Raw genomic sequence first — 22,513 nt, 5'->3', positions numbered from 1 at the left:
TCCAGTAATCAGAAAGCAGAATTTCTTTGTGCTACGCATGCCTGTGTCCCATTCTCTCTCTGATACCTCTTCTCTGTCCCCATATCAATCTCCTCTTCCCCATCCTGACTTTGCTGTCTGTACTGATAACACTATTATGGGCGAGGAGAGCTGTAAGTTCTCCATAGTCCATTGCATCAGGCACTTTTCTTTTATCCCAGTTCACTCCTAGTATCAGAGTTGATGTTGAAAGCAGATTTCCCCCAACCCTATGCTTTATACATAAACAGGGCAGGCAAGTGATTTAAAGACCATGGCTTTGACTCGTAGCATTCAGTGATCCTTACAACCATGCTGCAAAACAGATTGTTGTTGTTGCCCTTATATTTCAGAAGGAAATCAGGGAGAGAGCTGAGGTTGAGGGACCGAGGGGAGGTGGAGCTGGAATGTTTGTGGCTGAGATGATGTTTGAACCACTTGACTTTTCAGATTACAGCTCAAGCACTTGGCCACTGCAACACCATCCTCTTCCTCTTTCCCTCACACCAGCCACTGCTAAATTGCTCCTAATTCTGTGAAAATGTGATTGATGCCATGATAAATACATTGTGGAAGATTGGGTGATTTTGCACACTCCTGCGCAATTCTTTCTGTGTTTGGAGCATTGATATGCGGAGGGTGAGCACACTTTTGGCCCAGATTCAGCTAAGTTATTGCGCTATAAGAAGTTAGCATAAAAAGTCCTGCAATGGGACTTTCTCCCCTCCCTCTGTGTCCTCCCCAGAGCTGCTCAGGAGGGTTGGGAGAACCCCTAGGACAGCCCATGGGGAAAGGAGAGGGGAGATCAGGCAAGCAGAAGTGGTTGCAGAGACAGAACAATGTGCTGTTGAATTCCACTCTTGGGTATGGAGTGCATTTTCCAGCTAGATCATGGTGTTTGAGAGATCCTGGAAAGAGGAGGGAATTGGCTAAGAAAATGGCAACTGAACTGTACAAATAGAACCACAATCCTACCTTCCTCTTCCCCTATCTCTGGGCACACACAATACTTATTGCTGAAGAGTCAGTGTGGAAGAGTGTGGGTGGAAACTGGCTTCATTCACCAGCTTCATTCACCTAACATTTCTGTTCCCCGGCCCTCCAGCATCTGCTGTAGCAGAGAGTTCCTCAGGGACAACAGCATGGCAGTCCTCGAATTCATGTAACCTTGGAAGTATGCTTGCTCTTTTCTAATGATCTCCTTTGCTTCCCACACAGTGTCCTTTCCTCTAGGCGCTATTACTTCGAGCTCCTCCACAAGCAGGATGACCGTGGCTCAGACCATGTGGAAGTTGGTGTGAGTAAATAAATCCCTCTCAAGCCTCCCCCCACTTTAAGGTACAGAGCACCTGGTAGGAATATTAAACTTGTTTTGAAAAATAGAAACAGACCTACACTTGATCTTAGCCAAAAAAAGGCCAAGAAGCCTTCTGTTTTGTGCTCTCTTGACTAAAAATCTTGACAGTAAATAAACCTTCCATCCCCATCAAAGAAGCCTTTATAGTCAAAAAGACATCTTTAGCACAGCTTTCACTGGTCAATTTTGAAACGGCTCTTATTAACTCAGGACTAGTTTGCAGATTACCAGTTGAGGAAATAGCATCTGGCCATGAGGCACCCAAAGGTACATATTTGCCCCCCAAAGCTAGCAGAATGAAACATGTTTTCCACCATTTAAACTTCCTGAATCTGCTTTACAGTAAAGCAGAGGGAGGGAGGAAGATTATTCCTTAGACCATTTTTCTCATTTTCCTCAGAGCTTGAGGAGAAAACTCTTTTCTCCTTAAAATTAATTGTGTCCTTCTCTGGGGAAAGAGCCAAAAGGGAGTAAGAGAGGGACTTCCTAGCTGGTAATTTCTTAAACTCTTTTATTCTCAAGATAAAATGTCTCCCATCTCCTAGAAACTTTAAAATAGCCTCATTTTCATGCCTCTCAGAGGAGCTGTGTTCCCTTTACAGAAGCCTTTGCTGCACAGCAGGCTGCTGGAGGTGAAATATTAGTCTTTTTAAAGAGGCTCCATTCATCCCACATCTAAATTAAAAGGAAGAAGAGCCACTCAGTGCAAATGCTCTTCCTTCCCAATGGCTGCCTGTCTCTGCTGTGAAGTCTCTGCCAAAAGGATTCTAGGTCACCCTGGCAGGTGTAACACCCAGAGTGCAGGGAATATGAGAAAAAAATTACCAGATGGGATTTATCTTTGCTTTAAAATAATATGCACCAATCGTCTGGTTGCTTTGATGGATATGAAGCACGTACGCATGCAAGGTTGTTCTTCCTGCTCACCAGCTATTTAGCATGTCTACATAAGTACTAAATGTGCAGAATGAACAGCATATGGGCCTGTCTAAAAGCAAGTGTGTAAACTAGACAGATGAACATTGACACATTACTGCTTTTGCCACTTTACACGATGTTGGAAAGCTTGTCAGTCATTACAGAGGCCTTCCAGCCACCCCGATTAACAATAATAAATCTCCAGCCTACTGCAGGAGAAAAGGAAGCAGCCTTTATTAAAACTACTTTGTGTTTCGACATTACAAACTGTTACATAGCAAAACAGTATGTCTACTTAGCTACAGAAATATTAGCAGTGAGCCCGAATAGCAGCTGTTTGACTCTCCTCTGCTAAAATCCTGGGCTGTGTTCCTTACAATGATGGTACAGAAGCGCTTCCTCTCAGGGACATGCATAATGGTGAGCCTGCTATGGAAGTGTGCGCACACTCTTTGGATTTGTTAAAAAAATAACATCTTCCCTCCCAGTTCTGTGTGTGTTCACAGCAGAAGCTGGGTATGCACAGTTCTGATTGGCTGGTGCCAGTGACATTACAAAACAACTTTTGCTTACCCAGAACAGCTTTTTAAAATTAAAATTGTGCTTTGCTTTTAAAATAACCAAATGCACATGGGCAAGTGGGGGAAGGGCAGTTCAGTCAACTGAATCAGTGTTTGGTTCACTGATCCCATTGCCCCTACTCTGAATGAGAGAAGAGCTGGGTTCAGCCTTTGGGTGGAGTTGCCCTCCAACACCTTTTCTTATTTCTTTTACTACTTGTGTAGGTACCCTTTGCTTACCCTTTTAATAGAAAGCCACAGCATGTTACAGTTCCTCACTCAAAAGAAGGAACAAGGGTTCAGCTGAATGTCAGAGAGCTCAGAAGCATCTCCCAAACAGTTTGTAATTGTGCTTCATTGCTGGAGAGGGGCAGTATACCTCCCTGTGATGCTAAGACGAAGGGCAGTATAGAAATAAAATTAATAAAATAAATAAGCATATGGCCTGCAAATAATTTATTAACTCACAAACATGCTTGTAGAGGAGGCTCATTGTGTGGTGAGCCTAAGAGGGTCCTTTTGTGTTGATGTTTTAAATGGCTGCATTTGCATCCTGCATGAGGACTGCTGGGTTTTTTAATATATATTTCTAAGGAAGAGTTAAAATATAATAGAACTTATTGAAAAAGTTCACCAAATGGCACATATTGGGCAGTGGAGGAGGCACCCATCATATTGATGACCCAGGCACTATCCAGACAGTGTGACACTTGGGCAACTTCATTCCACACAGCACTCACTTCTCACTTTCACAGCAAAAGAAAGAAAGAAATTGGCTGAGTGCTCAGAAAATACAATGTTCCTGTAAAAAAAAAATATGGAAAAAAAGTGCTAATATGTTTTAAGATGACTGTGCTCCTGGCAGTTGTTGAGTAACAGCTGCCCAACTTGTCTGCAGGTTAGAGAACAACCAAAAATAATACTGGGTGTTATTCAACCAAGTTTAACTAACTTAGTCATGTTCAGTCATTTCATTGGGCCTGCTCCAAGTAAAATATAGTTGACTGTTGCCCATTATCCAGAAAAGGATCAGGACGATTCAGCAGAATTGCATGTTCTTGACCCAATGGCAGGGCGTGGCCAGGCCAGACTAGCTAGCAACACTAAAAAGCTGTTATCGGATCAGTGCAGTGACTCAGTTTGTTATCTCTGTAGTTGATTCACACCTGCGTTCTGAAGGCCAGAAGCTGCACCAGATGGAACTACAGCCAGGCAAAAGCCTTGAGTTGTGTGCTGCATCTTTCTTCCTTTTTTACTTCCAAACACAGAGCAAACTTTCCTAGTTAAGCTACTGGCTATGGTGGATAGTGCCACCTGATTCTTGAGCTCAGCCCCAAAGTGCCACATGCCCAAGGAACAGCAGGCTGCTGGCTGAGCGTGGAGCACACACTTCCTCCATGCAACATGTTCTCCCAAGGTGTTGCGCCAGAGAGCAGATGAAGAGCCACATGGGGCAGAAACAGTCGCCAGCCGGTGTGAAATAGGCATTGAATGGGAACTTTAGCAGCCTGCCTTCTGGACTCTCCTGAATTCCTCCCCATTCACATTCCTACCAGCTGGTCTTCTGCAAACTTCCTTTCCCCCACATGCAGGAGCACACAGAATACATGCATATATAGATTGACCTTTTTTATCACTCTCTTGTCTCTTTCAGTGGCGCGTTTTTCTGCCCAGCTTCAAGTTTGAGGTCATCGATTCACCCTACATTTCACTCTATACAGGTAAAGCGCCCTTCCCCCCGAGGCTTTGCAGCCTTAGCTTGATACAGGATTCCTCCTGCAACCTGCAATGTGTGTAGTTGGTGCATGCCTAAAGAGAAGAGCATGCCAGCACGATCCTGTGGAGTTCATTGGTTGTCCATGTATTGAGACCTCCCATTGTCATGCCAAAAAGCACCATTGTACTATGAGGCACCCTGTCTCCAGGCCACACTTTGCAAAGGTTCTGGCTTTGCACTTGAAGTGTTTTTGCTTGGCTGGAATGTGTCATTGAACTCTGCTAAGGCTCCTTGCTTCTTTGTATGGAGGATAGGGAATTAGTGTGCACACCTTCCTGGGAGTAAATCCCATTGAACGGAGCTTTGGGGATACTTTTGAGTAAACTTCTATATGATTGCATTGTGGGGCAGGAAACCTCTAAACTAGGGGTTTTTTTTCTGAGTAGATACATCAGAGGTCTAAATGTGTGGGTTTCCCCCCCCCCAAAAAAAAGAGGGCAGAAATTGTAATGTGCAGGGCTGAAAATTCTCTTTGAAGTCATTTAGTCCAACGCCCTTTCACTAGACCAGTGGTTCTCAAAGGGTGTACAGTGGTGCCTCGCAAGACGAAATTAATTCGTTCCGCAAGTTTTTTCTTCTTGTGAGTTTTTCGTCTTGCGAAGCACGGTTTCCCATAGGAATGCATTGAAAATCAATTAATGCGTTCCTATGGAGACCGCCTTCAGACCAGGTCCAGGGACAGTCTGTCCCCAGACCTCTTCTGAAGGCTGGCGGGGGGAGAAGGACTTTTCTCCCCACCGCCAGCCTTCAGAACAGCCTTCTGAAGGCTGGCGGTGGGAAGAAAAGCCCTTCTCCCGCCGCCAGCCTTCAGAAGAGTTCCCGGAGGGCTGCCTAGGCTGCGGATAGCAGCCTGCTGCCCGGTGCGAGGCAGACATCTGCAGCTTGGGGAGCCCTGCAGGACCTCCCCGCAGGGCTCTGCAAGCTGCGGATAGGGGCAGCAGGCTGCTATCTGCAGCTTGGAGAGCCCTGCGGGGAACTCCTGCAGGGCTCCCCAAGCTGCGAATGTCTGCCCCACGCGAGGGGCGCTCTGCTTAAGAGCGCCCCTTGCGCGGGGCAGCATGCTGCTATCCGCAGCCTAGGCAGCCCTCTGCGCGCCTTCCCCTCTGTTCCCGGACCTGTCCTGAAGGCTTGCGGTGGGAGGAGGGCTTTCCTCCCCACCGCCAACATTCAGAATGCTGTTCTGAATGTTGGCGGTGGGGAGGAAAAACCCTCCTCCCACGCAAGTCCCGGGAACAGAGGCGAAGCGCTGCGCGCCTTCTCCTCTGTTCCCGGACCTCCCACCACAAGCCTTCAGGACAGGTCTGGGAACAGAGGAGAAGGTGCGCTGCACTTCCCCGCTGTCCCAGGAGATTTCCCTATGGGCTTTCGTCTTGCGAAGCAAGCCCATAGGGAAATTCGTCTTGCGAAGCCTCTAAAAATCGGAAAACCCTTTCGTCTTGCGGGTTTTTCGTTTAGCGAGGCATTCGTCTTGCGGGGTACCACTGTATTGTGCCACACTGCTGTGGCAGGAGTGAATGGCAAGTGTAGCAAGAAAATTCAAGGACAATCAAAGAAGCATTTGAACATTTAAGTGTAGTATAGTATAGCATAGTATAGTATAGTATAAAAATATTATGCATACATAAATACAACCAGAAACAATATGCATCCCTCTCTTCAAGAGCATTGGCTATTCTTCTGCAGTTCTCCATGACATATGGTTGTGAATAGAGATTTGCATATGAAAAGATCAGAAAAGGGAAAGGCTTCTTTGTATTGATGAGGAGATGTGTTTGTCTCAAATTGGACCTAATATAAATGAGATTACCTGGCATAAGCAAGCTCACACATCTCATTGAGTTTGTATACATATTTAAGGTACATATGTAAGAGGCTTGTTTATAATTATATTTTGGGAATAATTAATGTTCTTACGTAGCTGCACTGTTTTATACTTTCTGGATGCCCCATGATCATATTATAAAGTAGTTGTGTTCTATGTTATAAATCAAACACTGCTAGGAGTTGCTTCTTTTTGTTTTCTGATGTATTTCTTATCAATTAAAAATAAATTGGTGTGGCACAAGCAAATTTTCATTCTGAAAATGTGGCCCAGAGAAAAAGAGTTTTGAGAACCAGTGCACTAGACCTTCGGTATATAACTGCCTGCAACTGCTTAGCTCTCAGTATTCACTTTTTTTTAGTGCACAAGCCAAAAGCTGGTCCATTGCTCCACGTCTGTGGGGTGATAAATACACTTAGAAAAATAGTCCGAGATGAATCAAGCAACTGAGCCAGCAAAGGACTGTAATCACGACATGTACGTGTGTGTGTGTGTGTGTGTGTGTGTGTGTGTTTGTGTGTGTGTGTGTGTGTTGCAGGAAGGGAAAGCTAAAAATAAGATAGCAGGCAGCTGTGATCCTTCATGAAAAGGCAAAGGGGGTTTGGGAGTGTGTATAGACTTTACCTGGCGTGTGCATACTGGGCATATATATTGTTGGCAGACTGTATAAGCAGTCACCTCCTTGCTCTTCTTTTCCCAGGGCTCTTGCTGCCCTTTCCCCCTTGTGTCTTGCTCCATCTCGGAGTGAAAAGCAAGAGGCCAGCAGAAGAGCACCCTTGGCAAATACCCATCAGCTGGTGCTTCCAGAGCTGAATTATGAGCACCTGTCTTGTAAGCAGGGATGGATAGTGCCGAGTTTAATTAAATCCATAGATCTTCCGCTTCCCTCCTCATAACCTGGCCCGGCAGCAGGAGGCGCTTGATGAATAGTTCCCTGCCTGGCACTCGATACACAAGGCGCCTGTAATTAAGTATCCCGTGGAAGGTGGAGATAAGGTGGAGGGGTTGGGCAAGTCAGCCTTCTTTGGTACAGAAGCACGAGGGCTCGATTGGCACGAGAGGAATAGTGGCAATTGGGCTATTGACAGAAGTGCCTGCAAGATGGATGTGCTGTGGGGGGATATTTCCTTCCAGATACATCAGTCACTGTGAGTTTTCTCCTCTACCCTCTGATCTGCAGCTTTGTGCCCCATGAGGAGTGATTTTCTTGTTATCTTGCTCTCTGGCTGCAAACTCCTTCCTTGGCTGCAGGTCAGTTATTAAGAAGGAGTGATTGCATGTGGAGTTGGAAGAGATGGTGTCATCTTTTAGGGGGAAAGGCTACAATGTGATCTCTTTGTAGTGTATTCTTAGCCGCTGCACAGATAACCGTCAACAATAATCTCTGCATATTCTTAGATGTCAGAAGGGGCTCCTAAGATGTGCCCATAAATGCACATAGCAGTTTCATTTGGGCGCATGCAGCTGACCCAGAGTGCTGTGTAGATGTTCTTGGACTCCCAAATCCCATCAGTCCCAGCCTGCATGGCCAATGGTCAGGGATGGTGATGGGAGCTGCAATCCAGCCACTACATTGGCGGGCACTACATTGGCTAGACCCGAGCTTAGTGTTAGTACAGTCTAACCTGGAAGTCACCATGGCATGAATGTCAGAGGCTAAATCTTACCATGTGATTATGTGCATCTTTCAGACTAGCAGACTGACACTGCTGGTGCTACAACAGTCATAGGTACTATACAGCTTCAGGATGCTGTCTGCATAGGATTGTAGGAGTAACTAGAATCTCTTCCACTGATGGAAGTGATCGATCCCCAGCCCTGGCCAGAGCTATCCAGCCTCTCCTACTTTTCCTTACCCCAACTTTTCCTTTCTATACTCTGTATGAAGAGACTCTGAACAGCTGACCTACACTCACTCACCAAACATTTCTGTGTGTAGCACACTTTTCCCGAAAGGGATGTTTGAAAGCTGTGTCGAAGAATTTTTGACTGAGACAGGCCTTTAATGGTAGATGCAAAGAGCTCTTTTTTAAAAAAAAATAATATTTATTGCTTTTACAACAATTTGAACACTACAAAAAAAACAAAGAAAAAACAATACATTAGAATACAAAAACACTACCTTACACTAAAACATTAAACTAACAAGACGAAACAAAAACAATTTAAAAACACATCAACAAAGAAAAAAAAAGAAAAAAAGAATAAATAAATAAATTTCAATGTCTTATCTTTCTTTCACATATTTCCACGACCTCCTCACACCTCCCTTTTTGTATTCCACTTCTATTAATTATTTCAGCAATTCCTTTCCATCTTCCCGTTTCCTATCCTATAATTATCTTAACACATTTCAACCTTATTTTTCTTTTAATACTCTATTAATCTATTTGTACTTAATTCCTTATAACCTTTCTACTAAAGCCATATCACTTCATTCCAACATTCTTCTAGCATTCCTTAATTTTACAATATTTCTGTAAATAGTCTTTAAACTTTTTCCAGTCTTCTTCCACTGACTCTTCTCCCTGGTCTCGGATTCTGCCAGTCATTTCCGCCAATTCCATGTAGTCCATCAACTTCATCTGCCATTCTTCCCTGGTGGGTAAATCTTGTGTTTTCCAATACTTTGCGATGAGTATTCTTGCTGCTGTTGTTGCATACATAAAAAAAGTTCTATCCTTCTTTAGCACCAATTGGCCGACCATGCCCAGGAGAAAGGCAAAGAGCTCTCCTAGATCAAAATGGCTTGTGTATTTGACAAAAGAGGTGCCCATCCAGTCTCCCCCCACAAAAAGTGAACGGCCTGCCCCGCTTCTTTGTTAATATTAAAAATGTATTATATTTTCTTTTAAGAAAGAATATGTACACATGCAGGCAACATAAAACATTATGATAATCAGCAATGATCAGTAGAATATATTACAGCATTAGCTTCATTCATGTATTTTTATAGTCTATATAATTCAATGTATCCACAATCCTCCCGAGTCAAATTAATTCACTTAGCATACATATATCATGCCCTTTACTTTATCTTATATATTGTTGTTTCTTCTAGTAATGAGCTGGTTCTGCAAACTCTACCTTCTGATACCTATTGAAAATAAGTTACTTTAGGGCTTCTTCACACTTACCTTGGGCCTGCTCTTTAGCTAAGCAGCTGGGTTTTTGTTTGCCCCAAACTTCCTCCACAAAAGCCTGCTCTTTAAAACTAAATCAGAGCAAACATCAACTTGGGTTTTCCACAGATTGATGCTTGCTCCAATTGAGCTTTAAAGAGCAGGTTTTCGCAGGGAAAGCTCTGGAGCAAAAAGCAAAAAAGGATACTTGGACATGAAACTTTAAATGGTGGACCATGCCTGCAAAATGCAGAGGAAAGATAAGTATGGCTAAGTCCTTATTCAGTAATAATGCTTGCCAAGTCCTTTGCCTGTCCCCTGCTCTGACATGTTCTCTCAGGCCACCTCAGATAATGTCATCTTGAATTTCCACCAGCTTGGGTCCATTTTCTACGTTGTGTCATATTGGGAAATGCTTCCAGAGTCTAGATTTGAGCACTGACCAATTGAGTAAGTTCTTGCTTTCCTGCCACTTCTTGCTTTCCTGCAACTGTATCAGCTCCAGTCAGGTGGCATGAGTGGAAAGCCTGCCTTGTCAGTGAGCTAAACAGATGTGACTTGAAAATGCAGGAGGCATATTTTTGTAAATAAGAGTGAGGCGACTTTTATGGTTGCCTTTTGAGTGCTTCAGAGCATGAAGGCTTAGTTGGCTCTTGTGTTACAGCACAAAGGTTCTTATATCATACTTCGTATTTTTGTGTCATTAAGTGCTTGTGTGCTACTGTCTAGTAAATTTTAGGGCAAATGCCCAGAAGGGGGAAATCAAAATAAGTATGTTTTATATTTGTGTCTTATTTTCTCTAGGCTGCCTGGGGAAAGGAATGGAAGCTGGAAATATATATTAAGCATTGTTGAAAGCATCAATTTTAGCATTCAACCTGGGGAATTAGAGACTGGGGTTGCTTTCATTGTGTCAAAAGCATCTTTTCTCTCGCCATAGCCGGGAAAACTTTAATCACAGCATAGGTTGAAAGCTTTCAGAATTGTTGCTCTGGTTTATTAGGATGCTTATTTGATTTTTTGTTTTTTTGCTACCAAGGCTTGCCTTGAAGGAGTCTTGTTATTAGCATTATAGGAACAATATTGAGGGAGGAAACAATTGCCAGATCAAGCAGAGATTGTTTATCCGGATAATTTGGGTTTATACAAGGACCTGCTTGAAGGTCCCACCCCTGACTCCTAAAGTTGCCCATTTGTTAGCTCTTGTGTCTCTGACATCCACTATTAGTAACCAAGCCTTCCACATTTCCAGTCTGTGTCACTTAATGAATGTATCCACCCAGATGTTCGTTCTGGCCCTGTTTCTGTATTAGTGTGTGTGTGTGTGTGTGTGTGTGTGAGAGAGAGAGAGAGAGAGAGAGAGAGAGATGCAAGAAAATTCACATTTAAATATGCATTTTAAAATATATTTTCCCCTCAAAATATTCTAAGCATATTTTCTATCAAAATATGCATTTTATATGTGTTTTGGTTTTTGAGCCAATAACTGCACCAGACCATTCAGAAAGTGCAAAAGCTGCCGGCTAGCTTAATTTCCACCCTGCACGTTAGTCTGGGAGGAGTGGATCAAGAGAGTTCATATTGGGATTTGCAAATATTGAATTCCTCAAGTTCCAGCTCAGCATTTTGGAATATTTGGTCAACATCATAAGCTAGTTTTACATCAGCAGAACCCTTTTGTCTGCAGTTCACCTAGGCAACAGGGAACTTTCCAGGCTTTTGTCAGCTGAGGGTTGCATTGAAATTCCTCACTCTGCCCTCTTCTGCTGTTCATCCGGTTGGGAGGAGGTGTTCTTCTTTACTTTTTCTCTAATCTCAGTGGGACCACAGGATACAAAAACATGCCAGTATAGCAACCCTCACCAGTGCCTGGAGTGGTGGGGTGGGGCATCCCAAGTGGCCAGGGCAAGCAGCACAGGGCATGCCACCCCAGGGAATATATCCCTCCCAGGAGGGACGCAGCTGGCATGTGCCAGTCCAGCGCTGTCAGAAAAAGTGTGGGGTGTGCCGCTGGGAGGGCACCAGGGAGCAACACCCGAGAAGACCATTTGTGAGCACTATGTAGAAAGCACTGCTCAGTCTCTGAATGTAACGTAACTTCCTTGACCAAGGCTGTCTTGAGAGCACTAGGTAGGTAAATTTTGTACAAATAGGGAATGGCTGCAATAATAAAACAATTTATGCTTGCTTCCCTTTCCTCAGGGGACAATCAGAAATGCCTGATGTAGTCCTGATTTTACCCTGTTCCCAAACGCAAGTTATCTTGGCAGCAAAAAAATCGCAAGCGAGTGAGAACCACCTGTACTTAGTGATGGGTACATCTGCCTTTCTTCCAGCACACCATGCACAGGCTGTGCTGACACAAGAAAAGAGAGTTAATGTTGCCATTCCTCTCCCTTGTCCCAGGCAACCGGGGTGTGTGAGCAAGCCATTGCTCTTTTCAATAGAATGATACACAGTGCAATTAACTTCTCCACTATGTGCTACATAGTTCTTCCCTTTTATATTTTCCTCTCCCTTCCCTTTCTGTTTTAAAAGAGGCTTGTCTTATTTATTGATTGAACAGAGAACTCGGGAGAGTTGAGTGCGAATGTCTGCTGCTCTGGCGTTGCAGTGTGAAGCCACGATTTGAGCCTCCCCTGCCCTTTTCCCCTCTCCACCCCCACATTTGAACCCTCCAGTCTTCGCCAGGTGAAGAGTCAACCTGATTGCTAAGCTGACTTTTTGCTGTGCTAAGCACTTTGGCTGAAACCTGCACCCCTTGCTTAGGAGGAATCGAAATGGCATTAGGTGCTGCCAGTTGCTCTCAGGGCAGGCAGTTTTCCGCCTGATCACCTTCAGAGCAGCACACAAGGAAATGGTGATGTCTACTGTGACTTCACGATCTAATAGTGTTAACACTCTGCCGCTGAGGGTTGTTGTTTTTTCACACTGAAGGTTATGCCTCATTCAAAAGGCACAAACTGGTCTTGACAGAAACCCCCTTGCTAAGGAGAGGGAAGGGAAGTTCTGTCCCACAGGCAGAAGCCCTTCGTGTGAACAGGATGACATCATTGGATACAATCCTAACGCCTTTGATCCTCCTAAGATAAATGATCAAGGAACCTAATGGAGGGGAAAGTCCCCATCCTTTTTTTCTCTGTCGTTTTCACTGTGCCTCCTCAAAAAGCCTCTCTGGGAGGTTGGGAAGCCCTGCCGAACAATTTGGGATGGGGCTGCTGGAGGAGGGAGGAATTGCCGCACAAGTTAACTTAAGGGAGGAAACTTTACCAGCCTCTCTCCACCAGATTCGCCACCCCCACCCCCACCATCCCATCCCACATGGATCAGGAGACTTTGCAGAGGGGTAGGGGGAAAAGAAACAAGGGACGCGGGTGGCGCTGTGGGTAAAACCTCAGCGCCTAGGACTTGCCGATCGCATGGTCGGCGGTTCGAATCCCCGCAGCAGGGTGCGCTCCCGTTGCTCGGTCCCAGCGCCTGCCAACCTAGCAGTTTGAAAGCACCCCCCGGGTGCAAGTAGATAAATAGGGACCGCTTACTAGCGGGAAGGTAAACGGCGTGACCCGGAAGTGTCTGTGGACAGCGCTGGCTCCCGGCCTATAGAGTGAGATGAGAGCACAACCCTAGAGTCTGTCAAGACTGGCCCGTACAGGCAGGGGTACCTTTACCCTTTAAGGGGAGAAGAGAGGCAGGAAACTCCTTCCATGAACTTGCTTAACTTAGAATCTACATCAAAGTCTTCCCTCCCCCTTTTCCTTTGCTTTTAAAATTAATTGGTGCTTTTTTTATGCAGTCTTCACAAGTTCCTTTCTACTAATGCCTATTGCTTAAGGCTAATAGCAGAAGCTAGCCCTGGCTGTTGCACAATCCCAGCTGATCTCAGCCCCCAGCTTTTTTCCACTGCATTGCGAGTGAAGTGTGTCTGGGCGCAGTGGTGCAATTCAGAGTTTATTACGTAAAAAGAGCTTGCCATTTCAGAAGAGAGCACAGTGCTGGAATACTGGAGGTGGTGGCAGAGTTAAATAAAAGGAATTGCCATAAAATTTTATCAAAAGAGCTGCCCTTTAAAAATTAACTCCTGGATAATTAGCCCAATAGCCCTCTTAGGAATATTCTGCGTGGCTTTTTTGTTTTTTGCGAGCACAGTATGTCTTCTGGCCTTATTCACCAGCCCAGTTTAAGAGATCATTTAGTCTGTCAGTTGATGTGTGAGTTCTGAGGTGCCTTTAGCTCTCTTGCTTTACCAGTTCTGAAAGTTTATCCAGGAAGGCTTTGGCTAGAACTGAGAACAACCGCCCTGTGTTACAGCTGTGAGCCATAGAGCCACAAAAGTGCCTCCCCTCTTGTAACCACAGCGCTGATGTTTTCCCCATGAGCCCCATATCATTATAGCTAGGCTTGTGGAGTCTTTGGCCAGCTCTGTTTTTCTGTACTGTGACTCTGCCATATCAGGTGACTGTGTTTTCCCCTCTGCTTACTAGGATTGAGTGGGAAGACGGATGAAGAGATAGCGGCGGAGGGCAGCCCTTCTAATTTCTTGCACTTCTGTGCTCGCCTTGCTTCGGTTACCTAGTACGGATCTGTGCAAACAGACAGCCTCATCTAATAAACATGACATTAGAGGCAGCCAGCACTTAATTGATATGGCATTTCGTTCCTCCCAGACACCGATGATGTCATTCCTGGCAGTCTTGTCATTTCTTGCAGGAGGCGGGGCTGCGCTTTGCCTTTCTGAGCGCTTGTATCCCTGGAGAAATTATTCCTTGCTTTGCTTTCTGTTTGTTCAGAGGCTCAAATATTTTCAGACTAACCCTGGTGGCGTATTTAGAAGTGGGTAAATGAGAGGCATCTGGAGATCTGTGATCTGCCAGGCCTGGGATGGCATGAGCTGCTTTTGACCTTTGCTCGGTTGAGATTAGGTGGTTGTCTTAAGTGACACAGTTGGCACAGGGTTCTCTTTAAGGAAACAGAGGGTGCCAGTTCCCTCTGGAGCAGAGGCAAGACTGGGAGGCTGGATAGAAATTTTATGCTGCTTCCGACAGTTGGAGCCTATGACGGAAGGTCTCTGTGTAGAGCATATAATGGCCTTGATGTGGCCGCTACGCATTAGATATAGCTTTCCATCTCAGAAGCCTTATAACTGTTTGGCTCCAGACTTGGCTTTTGAGAGAAGCCATATTGGTGCCTAATCCAAAACACAGTCATGATGCTCCAAAAAAGCCATGCATTCCTCTTGAAGAATTGAGATATTTAAAGCAGTATTCTTCCTTCCTACCTTCTTCTTGGGTTTAATAGCATAGCAAGGCCTGCAGGGGTCTTGGGCATACATATATATTGCACCCAGAAACATAACCAACCACACATACACACACCCTAATTCACCCAATATGTGCTTCCTTCCTTCCTTCCTTGATAGCTACACCTGACATTTGTGGGAAATCCTGGAGACAAAAATCCAGTGCTGCTGCTATAACTATAGATGTGAATTTGCCCTTCACTAGTCACCCACCCTCTTTTACCCCTCTCTTCCTTCTCCTCTCCTCCCCTTCAGATGAATCCAGCCTGAAAATGAATGAGGTGGGGCATGTGCCTCAGTCCCTCGCCAGCCACTCTGGCAGCTACCTCTGGGGTGCAAAGAGAGATGAGCACGGAGCAGATATGCTGAAGCCTGACCCTCGGGACACTTTCTTCCTCAGTAAGTGAGAAAGGGTCTTCCAGTGAAGTCTGTTTGCTTGCCATTGCAGTAGAGGAAGAGGAATGGAGGTGGGCAGGGAGGGAAGAATGAAGAGGCACTTGTGGCATTGCCTACATTAGCAGGGGCAGGGGGGTTTCTGCTTATGCATGCATAATTGGTCTCAGTTTGGGCAAGAGCTTTGGCATTGGGTCAAGATGCCTCCTTCTAGCTTTTGCTGACACTGCCCTCCCGTCCCACACTCTTAATGACAGCGATGGACAACATGGTGTCCTCCTGGTGTTGTTGGACTACAATGCCCCCCAGCCTAAGCCAAAAGGGCCAGTGACCATTCATTCATTCATTCATTCATTCATTCATTTTAATTGTCTGCCACTTTCCCACTTGAAGCAGGTTACAACAAAGAAACAAGGATGCATTTCAAAGAAATGCTACAAAACAATGTTATAATATTGTTGCAAAGCAATTGCATAGTAACAATTTCATCATAACAGAGGAAAACCAAAATATAACAACATACCAGAAAAATCACATTTCTATAAACGTAACAAAATTACTTAAACAACTTGCAGCACCAGCCAGTAGCAGAAATAACAAGGGAGCTTCACAATTTCACCTTACTCCTAGAAACACCTCTGCCATGATGTTGCTCACAATCCTTCTCCTGCAACAACACCTTCCAAGAACGAAGGGTGGAGTAGCTGGAAAAGCCATGATGTCAGGGAACATGTTGGGGAGTTGTAGTCCAACAACATCTTCAGCATATTGTCATAGAATCTTAGAACTGTAGAGTTGCAAGGGACCCCGAAAGTCATCTAGTCCAACCCCCTATGTTGGCTCCCTTCGCTGTAAGGAGGGGGAATTGGTGGAGCTCAAGAAAGAGCATATTTGTTTGGAAGCAACCTACCCATCAAAGAAACACGTTTGGGGAGCATTGTATGCCCCTTACTGCGTTTTGATGCAGGATAGAAAGAGCAGGCATTCAGTGGAGAGCTAGCTAAATATCAGTGTCTGCGGCAATAGGATGAAGGAGGCATTCATACAGGATATTTATTGATCTGAAACTATGAGACAAGATGGTCACCTTTGCATTTGCCAAAAGTGAGACTTTTGTGATGGGGAAGGGAGTCGATTTTTCCAGCAAGACTGGATTAATCCTGGTCTCAAAAGAAGGTATGTTGACAGAAGATGGTTCTCAGTCTCCAGGAATGTTGAGTAACACTATAATGACCTCTTGGGGAGATAGTGGCTTACAGTCTAGATCAAAAGCAGAAGACCTCCACAATATAACAGCCATTGTGGATTAATTCAGCCCAGGCTATCTACAGTGTCTGTGCCTAGCAACATAAAATTCTGTGCTTGTGCTGAGAATGGATACTTTTAACAAGTATAAAATTAGCATTTAAAAAAATCATGCAGATTAGCTTATTTTTAATAATTTGTTCTACAAATTTTACTACTTAACATTAATTCTGATTTTCTAGCAGTGATGAGAATTGAGCTATGCAGGACACTGAACCGCCTCACACTCACACACACTCCTAGCAGAAATCTTAGGCCTATCTGCCTCATCCTTAAGCTTATTCTGGACTCTTCCACTAAAAAACAAATCAGGAGATCACATGAATGAATGTTACAAAAAACAAAACAAACCCTCTTCATGGAATACTAGATGCCAGGGAGAAGAATGTCTGGTATTTATGTAGCAGTCCAGAGAGTAACAGTCTAGGCAGGTGGACTCAGGAACCTCTGGGTTTGATCCTGTGGCTTCTTCCTCTTGCTTAACTGCCTTTATCTCAGCTCCCCAGATCGAGCCGTCCCACGTGGAGAATGTGCTGGTGCCCTGTGCTTACAGCCCCACGTACGTGGTGAAGGATTTCCCTATTGCCCGCTATCAGGGCCTGCAGTTTGTAAGTGTCCCCATATGGGCTTTATAGCCTAGCTTTCTCTCTGTCCATGGAGAAGTATCTCCACTACTTTTGCCATCGCTCATTCCTATGCACCTGTAACACAGCACATTGCCCTACGTTGGTGGGTGGGGGGCAGGCTATGCCTGCACTGCTCTGGGAACCAAATTCAAAAGACATCGCTGGGTCATTTTGGCCAGCGGCATTAGCAGATTTTTTTTTATAACAGGGACTGAACTGAAGCTGGTGCACCATAAAAGATGGGGAGTTGGGGGCAGGATAGAAGGATGGGGCAGGGACAAAGAAGGGAATGGGTAAATAACTGTGCTGGCTGCCACCTGAGCACTTGTAACCCGACCAAAAGCTTCTTCGATTCCTATCAAGCACAGAATGCAGTGGTGGGAGCTTGATTCTGAATAAATAAAAAAACAACAAAGGCAGATTTCAGAATCTATGTCACAATGTACAGGCATGTGCAATTCTCACTGGGTCCAGTTGGTAGTGTTCGCGCCCACAGCCTGCCGCCATGTGTTCTCTGGGATGGGCCCCAGAAGCAGCTTCTCCTTCCTGCCCAGTATAATTCACCCCTTTCCTCCTCCACCTGTAGGAAGTGGAAACATACCTACTTTGCTGTGACTCTTCTCACCAGGTTGCCCCTCCCACAGGTCTACCTCTCATTTGTTTACCCCAATGATTTCACCCGGCTTACGCACATGGAGACGGAGAACAAATGCTTCTACAGGGAGTCTCCGCTCTACTTGGAAAAGTAAGTGTGAACCAGGAAGGGCAGTAAGGAAGCTGACTGCTAAGAGCTATCAGAAACCCATCAGATGTACTTTGTTGGGGGTGGAGAGATTGCAATCTCCTGACAGATTAAGTGTAAAATGTGAAATCTAAGGTGCAGCAAACATGAATGGGGACCATAGGACCATAGAAAGGTTGGTGGTGAACCTGAGCCTCTGTGATATGGTCACTGTTGTTTGCCATCGGGGCTGAGAAATTTTACAAGAACTACAAAGTAGTCAACCTAAGGAACCTAAGGAACTTTCTGTTGCGGCTCAATTGGAATTGGCAAGAGGGGAAGAGAACTCAGTTCACATTCATTGGCCCTCTTTCCCTGACATCCATAACTGCTCTGAGTCATAATGGCATAATCCATTGATCTTGATGCTGTTCGGGATATTTCAAAGTCAAGTCTCTGGCTTTAGTGTTACCTCCCACCTTCCATTTTGTAATCTGTTTCAACTGCATGCACCTCTGTGGCAAACACGGCCAATTTGTGGCCTCTTCTACAAAGGGGCACTGAAGCTCAGCTTCAAGAAGAGACTCTTGCCATCAATATTATGTATATGTCTGCCGCTGTCTACCTCCGTAAGAGACTGCTTCATGCATCTAACAGGGCCCCAAAAAGCTTATACTACAATGCATTGGTAGTCTTCAGGGTGCCACCACACTGTTGTTTTTACCACAACTGACTACAGTAGTATGTCCCTCTGGAATCTGCCTCTGTGAAAAAGTAGGCTGGGTGCCTATTACAAGGATTCCCTGCTAAGCAAAAGCCCCCAGGCTTATCCTTGAGCAACACAGGTGTGTGTGTGTGTGTTATCTGAGACTTGTTGCTTGGCCCTCCAGATTTGGCTTTTACAAATACATGAAGATGGATGAAGAGGAAGAGGAGGAGGAGGAAGATCCACACCAGAGAGCCTTTCTCTTCCTGAATCCTGAGAGTAAGTAGCCTTTGGGAAATACAGCTTCCTCCAATCAGGCAGGAACCACACTCTGATCTCTGTCCATTTTATGAGCAGCTTCTGAAGTGTGTGTGTGTTTATGTAAACAGAGGCTGGAATCCGTCAGGGATTCTCTAGCTGTGATTTCTGCATTGCAGGAATGACCCCCGGGGCCCTTGCAGCTCTACAATTCTGTGATTCTGTGTGTTTCACTGGTGTTAGAACAAGCAAGTCTGTTGTGCCATCCACTTACAGGGATTGCAGTCCCAGGCAGGTTGTGTCACGGCAACAGATTGCTTGGTGAGGATGGGAGAGTAGCTGCAGGCAGCTATTCACTAGCCTGGCTCCTGAATGCATTTACAGAGATTCTTTATTTTTTGTTGCTTTGATTTCCCTTCTGGCTCCCATGCAAGAAAGCTGCCATGAAATATACCATATTTTTTGTGTATAAGACTATATTCCCCCCTATTTTTTCAAGTTTAAAATTGGGGGTCGTCTTACACGTCTTATAATGCATATGGGGGATTTCTTTATTTGGAGTCCCAAAAAATAGGGGTCACGTTACACACGGAAAAATACGGTACCTATTGCCAAAGACTGGAATTCTTGGGGTTTATGCCCTGGCTACCTCCATTAAAAGGAGCATGGACAAAGTCACTGCCACCACTGAACACCTGGGAAGAAGAGTATCTGGTTCTTGCCATGTTCTGTGGGGAGCTTTCTGGTATCTTCAGCAGCTTCCTAATCTCTGCTGACAAAATGCCCCTCTCCCACCTCGACCTCTGCAGGCGACCTCTGCAATCCAGAGGCAAGCTGTCCAAGAGCCCATCTGTGCTGAGAACAAGCTTGTGAATACCTTGAAATACAATCAGTACTCCCCTCCCACTCCAAATCTTGTTTGTAGCAGCAAGAATATTAGACCTTCACCATCCCTTTGATATGCAGCCTTGACTCTCCTCAGTTAATTTATGTGATTTTTACTACTTAGTATGGAGGAAATTCTCTCTCGATTCATCTGGTTGAAATGTACAAAGGATGAGGGCAAGGCTATGCCATCCAAATGCCTTGTTAAGTCCCAAAGAGACCCAAATTATGCGTTTAAAATTAATTATTCAAATCCACACGGTGTGTACACATTTTCCCATTTTGCATGAAGTCATTTAGTTAATTTTGATCCTACAGACTGTGCTGACTAGTACCAGGGGTAGGGAAAGAAAGGTCATTAGGGATGTGTAGGCCAGAGAACATAACAGAAGGCCCTGAGGAAAGGGCAGCTAGACATGGAGGAACCATGCATGCTCAGACAAAGCATCACTCCCTCAATACTAGAGACAGTCACAGACACAGCCTGCACTTTTTCCAATCTATTTGAGGGTCTGACCTCATGCCATGGTGGTACACAGAGACTTTGCTTACCAGTACCCAGTACTCACCCTCCCCTGCTTTCTGTTCCAGGCCTTCCCCCAACCCCTTCCTTCCTCAGCTGCCTCTTGTCTTAGAGTCCTCCAAACCCTTCTTGCCTTCAAGTTTCCCCTGCACTTGGGCATGTTACCCGTGAGACTTTATCTGCTCTGCTGCTGGTTATTTTCTAGATTTTCTTGAAGAGGAGGAAGAAGGAGCCGACAGTCCTGAGCCCACCGACCCACTCCCTGAGGACAAGGACAAGAGCCTGGGTGTTCTGGATCCAAATGTGTTCACAGGGCTTCAGAGGAAAGAGAGGCCCCTTGTCACAAAGGATTATGGGAATGACGTGGACTACTATGCCTTCAACCAGAAGCAAAAGAGGTTTAATGAAGAGGGGACCCTGACCGGGCAGCCTTTTTCCACAGGTACAAACACTGGACCTAGCCAGAGTCCTGTGACTCTGTCAAAGGCACCCCAGGCCTACGAGAAGGCAGCCCCTCTTGGGGAGCAGGTGGTTCTCTATGGCCGGTCCCTCAGCTGGGCGCAGAATGAGGAGGACGAAGAGGCCGGAAGGAAGGAGGGCGAGCTGGGGCTGCTGTTGCCACCTAAGCGAGGCAGCTCCCTCGGCCTCCAGCCTCGCCTCTCTGTGCCTTTCTTTGCTGGGAAGGCCAAACAGCAGAGCCCGAAGGAGGAGGGGCAGCCCAAGAAAGAGACCAAGAAGCCCCCAGACAAGGTGTACGTGACGCGGCTGCAGCCCAGCAAGAAGAAGGCCCCGTCCCAGAAGGAGGCTTTCCCCGGAGTCTTTCTCTACCCCAAACTGCCCAGGAAGGTGCACTTGAACTCCAGGCTCCCTCAGCGGCGGCCTGCCCCCTCCAGCAAGCTGCACACCATCCCTGGCCATAGGACCCCTTGGCTCACTGGCAATGCCTCCAAAGAAACAGACCCTTCTAAAAGGAAAAGCCAGCGGGCCAGCAGGAAATGGGAGCAGCTGTATGACCAAGAGGCCCCCAAGGCCCGAAGGAAGCAGAGGGTGCGGCCCAGTGCCTTGAGCCTGCCTGCAGAAGGGCTCTTCAGCCAAGAAACCTTTGAGGTCACCACTGCGGCGAGGACCACCCTGGATTACAATTCCTCTGAGGTGGTGCTGCCTGAAGGCGTGCGAGTGACGTCCTTCCTGCGGATGTCTGAAATGACAGAGTCCCAGCAGGAGGAGGGCCCAGAGAAGGCCCTGGGGGAGGAGGCTGAGGAGGAGCTGTCCGATTACAGCTACGAGAACTCTGAGCTGCAGCAGAGCTGGCTGGAGGACTCCATCAACTGGCAGAGGACGTTCAGCGTCAGCCCCGTGGATTTTGAGCTGCTGCGCTCGGACTGGAACGACCTCCGGTGCAACGTCTCGGGAAACCTGCAGCTGAGCGAGAGCGAGGTGGTGGACGTGGTGGCTCAGTACATGGAGAAGCTCAATGAGAAGAATGGCGGGTAGGAAGGGAGAACTGGGGTGTGGGGGGAACAGTGTCTATACAATAGGCAGGGGCTGAAATGAGGACCCCATGCCCACCCCTTCCACTCAGGTGACATACAGACTGCAAAAGAGCTTACCTTTTGGGAAGATGTTACATTCACTTAGGACAGCTGGAAGCTCTCCTCTGATCAGTGGGCAAGGGGGTAAATCAGCAGATATAACTGAACTGAATCTGCCATGGTAACTGAGGCCTAACACTACCCCTGGGAAACGGAGGGGCAGATGAACTCTTGGGGTAATTGTGACAAAACAGATAACGTTTGCACAGAAGGACTCTGAGAAATCAGGCTTCTACTTAGTCTTTCTGCTTGCTGTAAAGCAGAAACTGGCCACTAGTTCGATCCAGCCAGAACTACTGCTTCTGAACAAAGTCCCACTTCTCACAAACCTATGCCCTTGTTCCTCCTACCTCTGTTAAGTTGTGAGGCACACAAACACCCTGCTGCTTGATTGAAGGCCTCCCCATTTATGGAAATGCCTAAAGAATCCCACTGTGAGAGAGCTGTGGAACTCCTACTTTCATAGACCCTGTTTCTGCTGATTAGGCCTGTTTGGAGCAGGGCTAGCCTACACAATGAGATTATTGTCCCTGTATTCCCTATAGCTGCTAGGGGAACATTCTGTGTGCACCGGGGTCTCTCCTAATCTGCCCCTACAGATCCTAAAACAAGGAGAGGCGTTTCTGGAGTGGGG

General features: G+C 46.0%; 1 protein-coding gene across 6 annotated transcripts in view; it reads left to right on the top strand.

Moving 5' to 3' along the window:
- Positions 1-22,513, top strand: part of B4GALNT4 (beta-1,4-N-acetyl-galactosaminyltransferase 4) — a 177,173-nt gene that overhangs the window by 141,868 nt on the left and 12,792 nt on the right. For all 6 annotated transcript variants that reach the window (XM_082242317.1, XM_082242319.1, XM_082242321.1 and 3 more), the window contains 7 exons: positions 1,237-1,315; positions 4,508-4,574; positions 15,126-15,269; positions 17,067-17,176; positions 17,839-17,939; positions 18,806-18,900; positions 20,493-21,777. In XM_082242317.1, the coding sequence (XP_082098443.1) occupies positions 1,237-1,315; positions 4,508-4,574; positions 15,126-15,269; positions 17,067-17,176; positions 17,839-17,939; positions 18,806-18,900; positions 20,493-21,777 (1,881 nt within the window). The remainder of the gene's footprint in view (positions 1-1,236; positions 1,316-4,507; positions 4,575-15,125; positions 15,270-17,066; positions 17,177-17,838; positions 17,940-18,805; positions 18,901-20,492; positions 21,778-22,513) is intronic.

Source organism: Podarcis vaucheri (genome assembly GCF_965113315.1).
Source record: "Podarcis vaucheri genome assembly, chromosome: 1".
Classification (NCBI taxonomy): domain Eukaryota; kingdom Metazoa; phylum Chordata; class Lepidosauria; order Squamata; family Lacertidae; genus Podarcis; species Podarcis vaucheri.
Note: the sequence above shows the minus strand (reverse complement) of the source record. Positions and strands in the feature narration are given on the sequence as shown.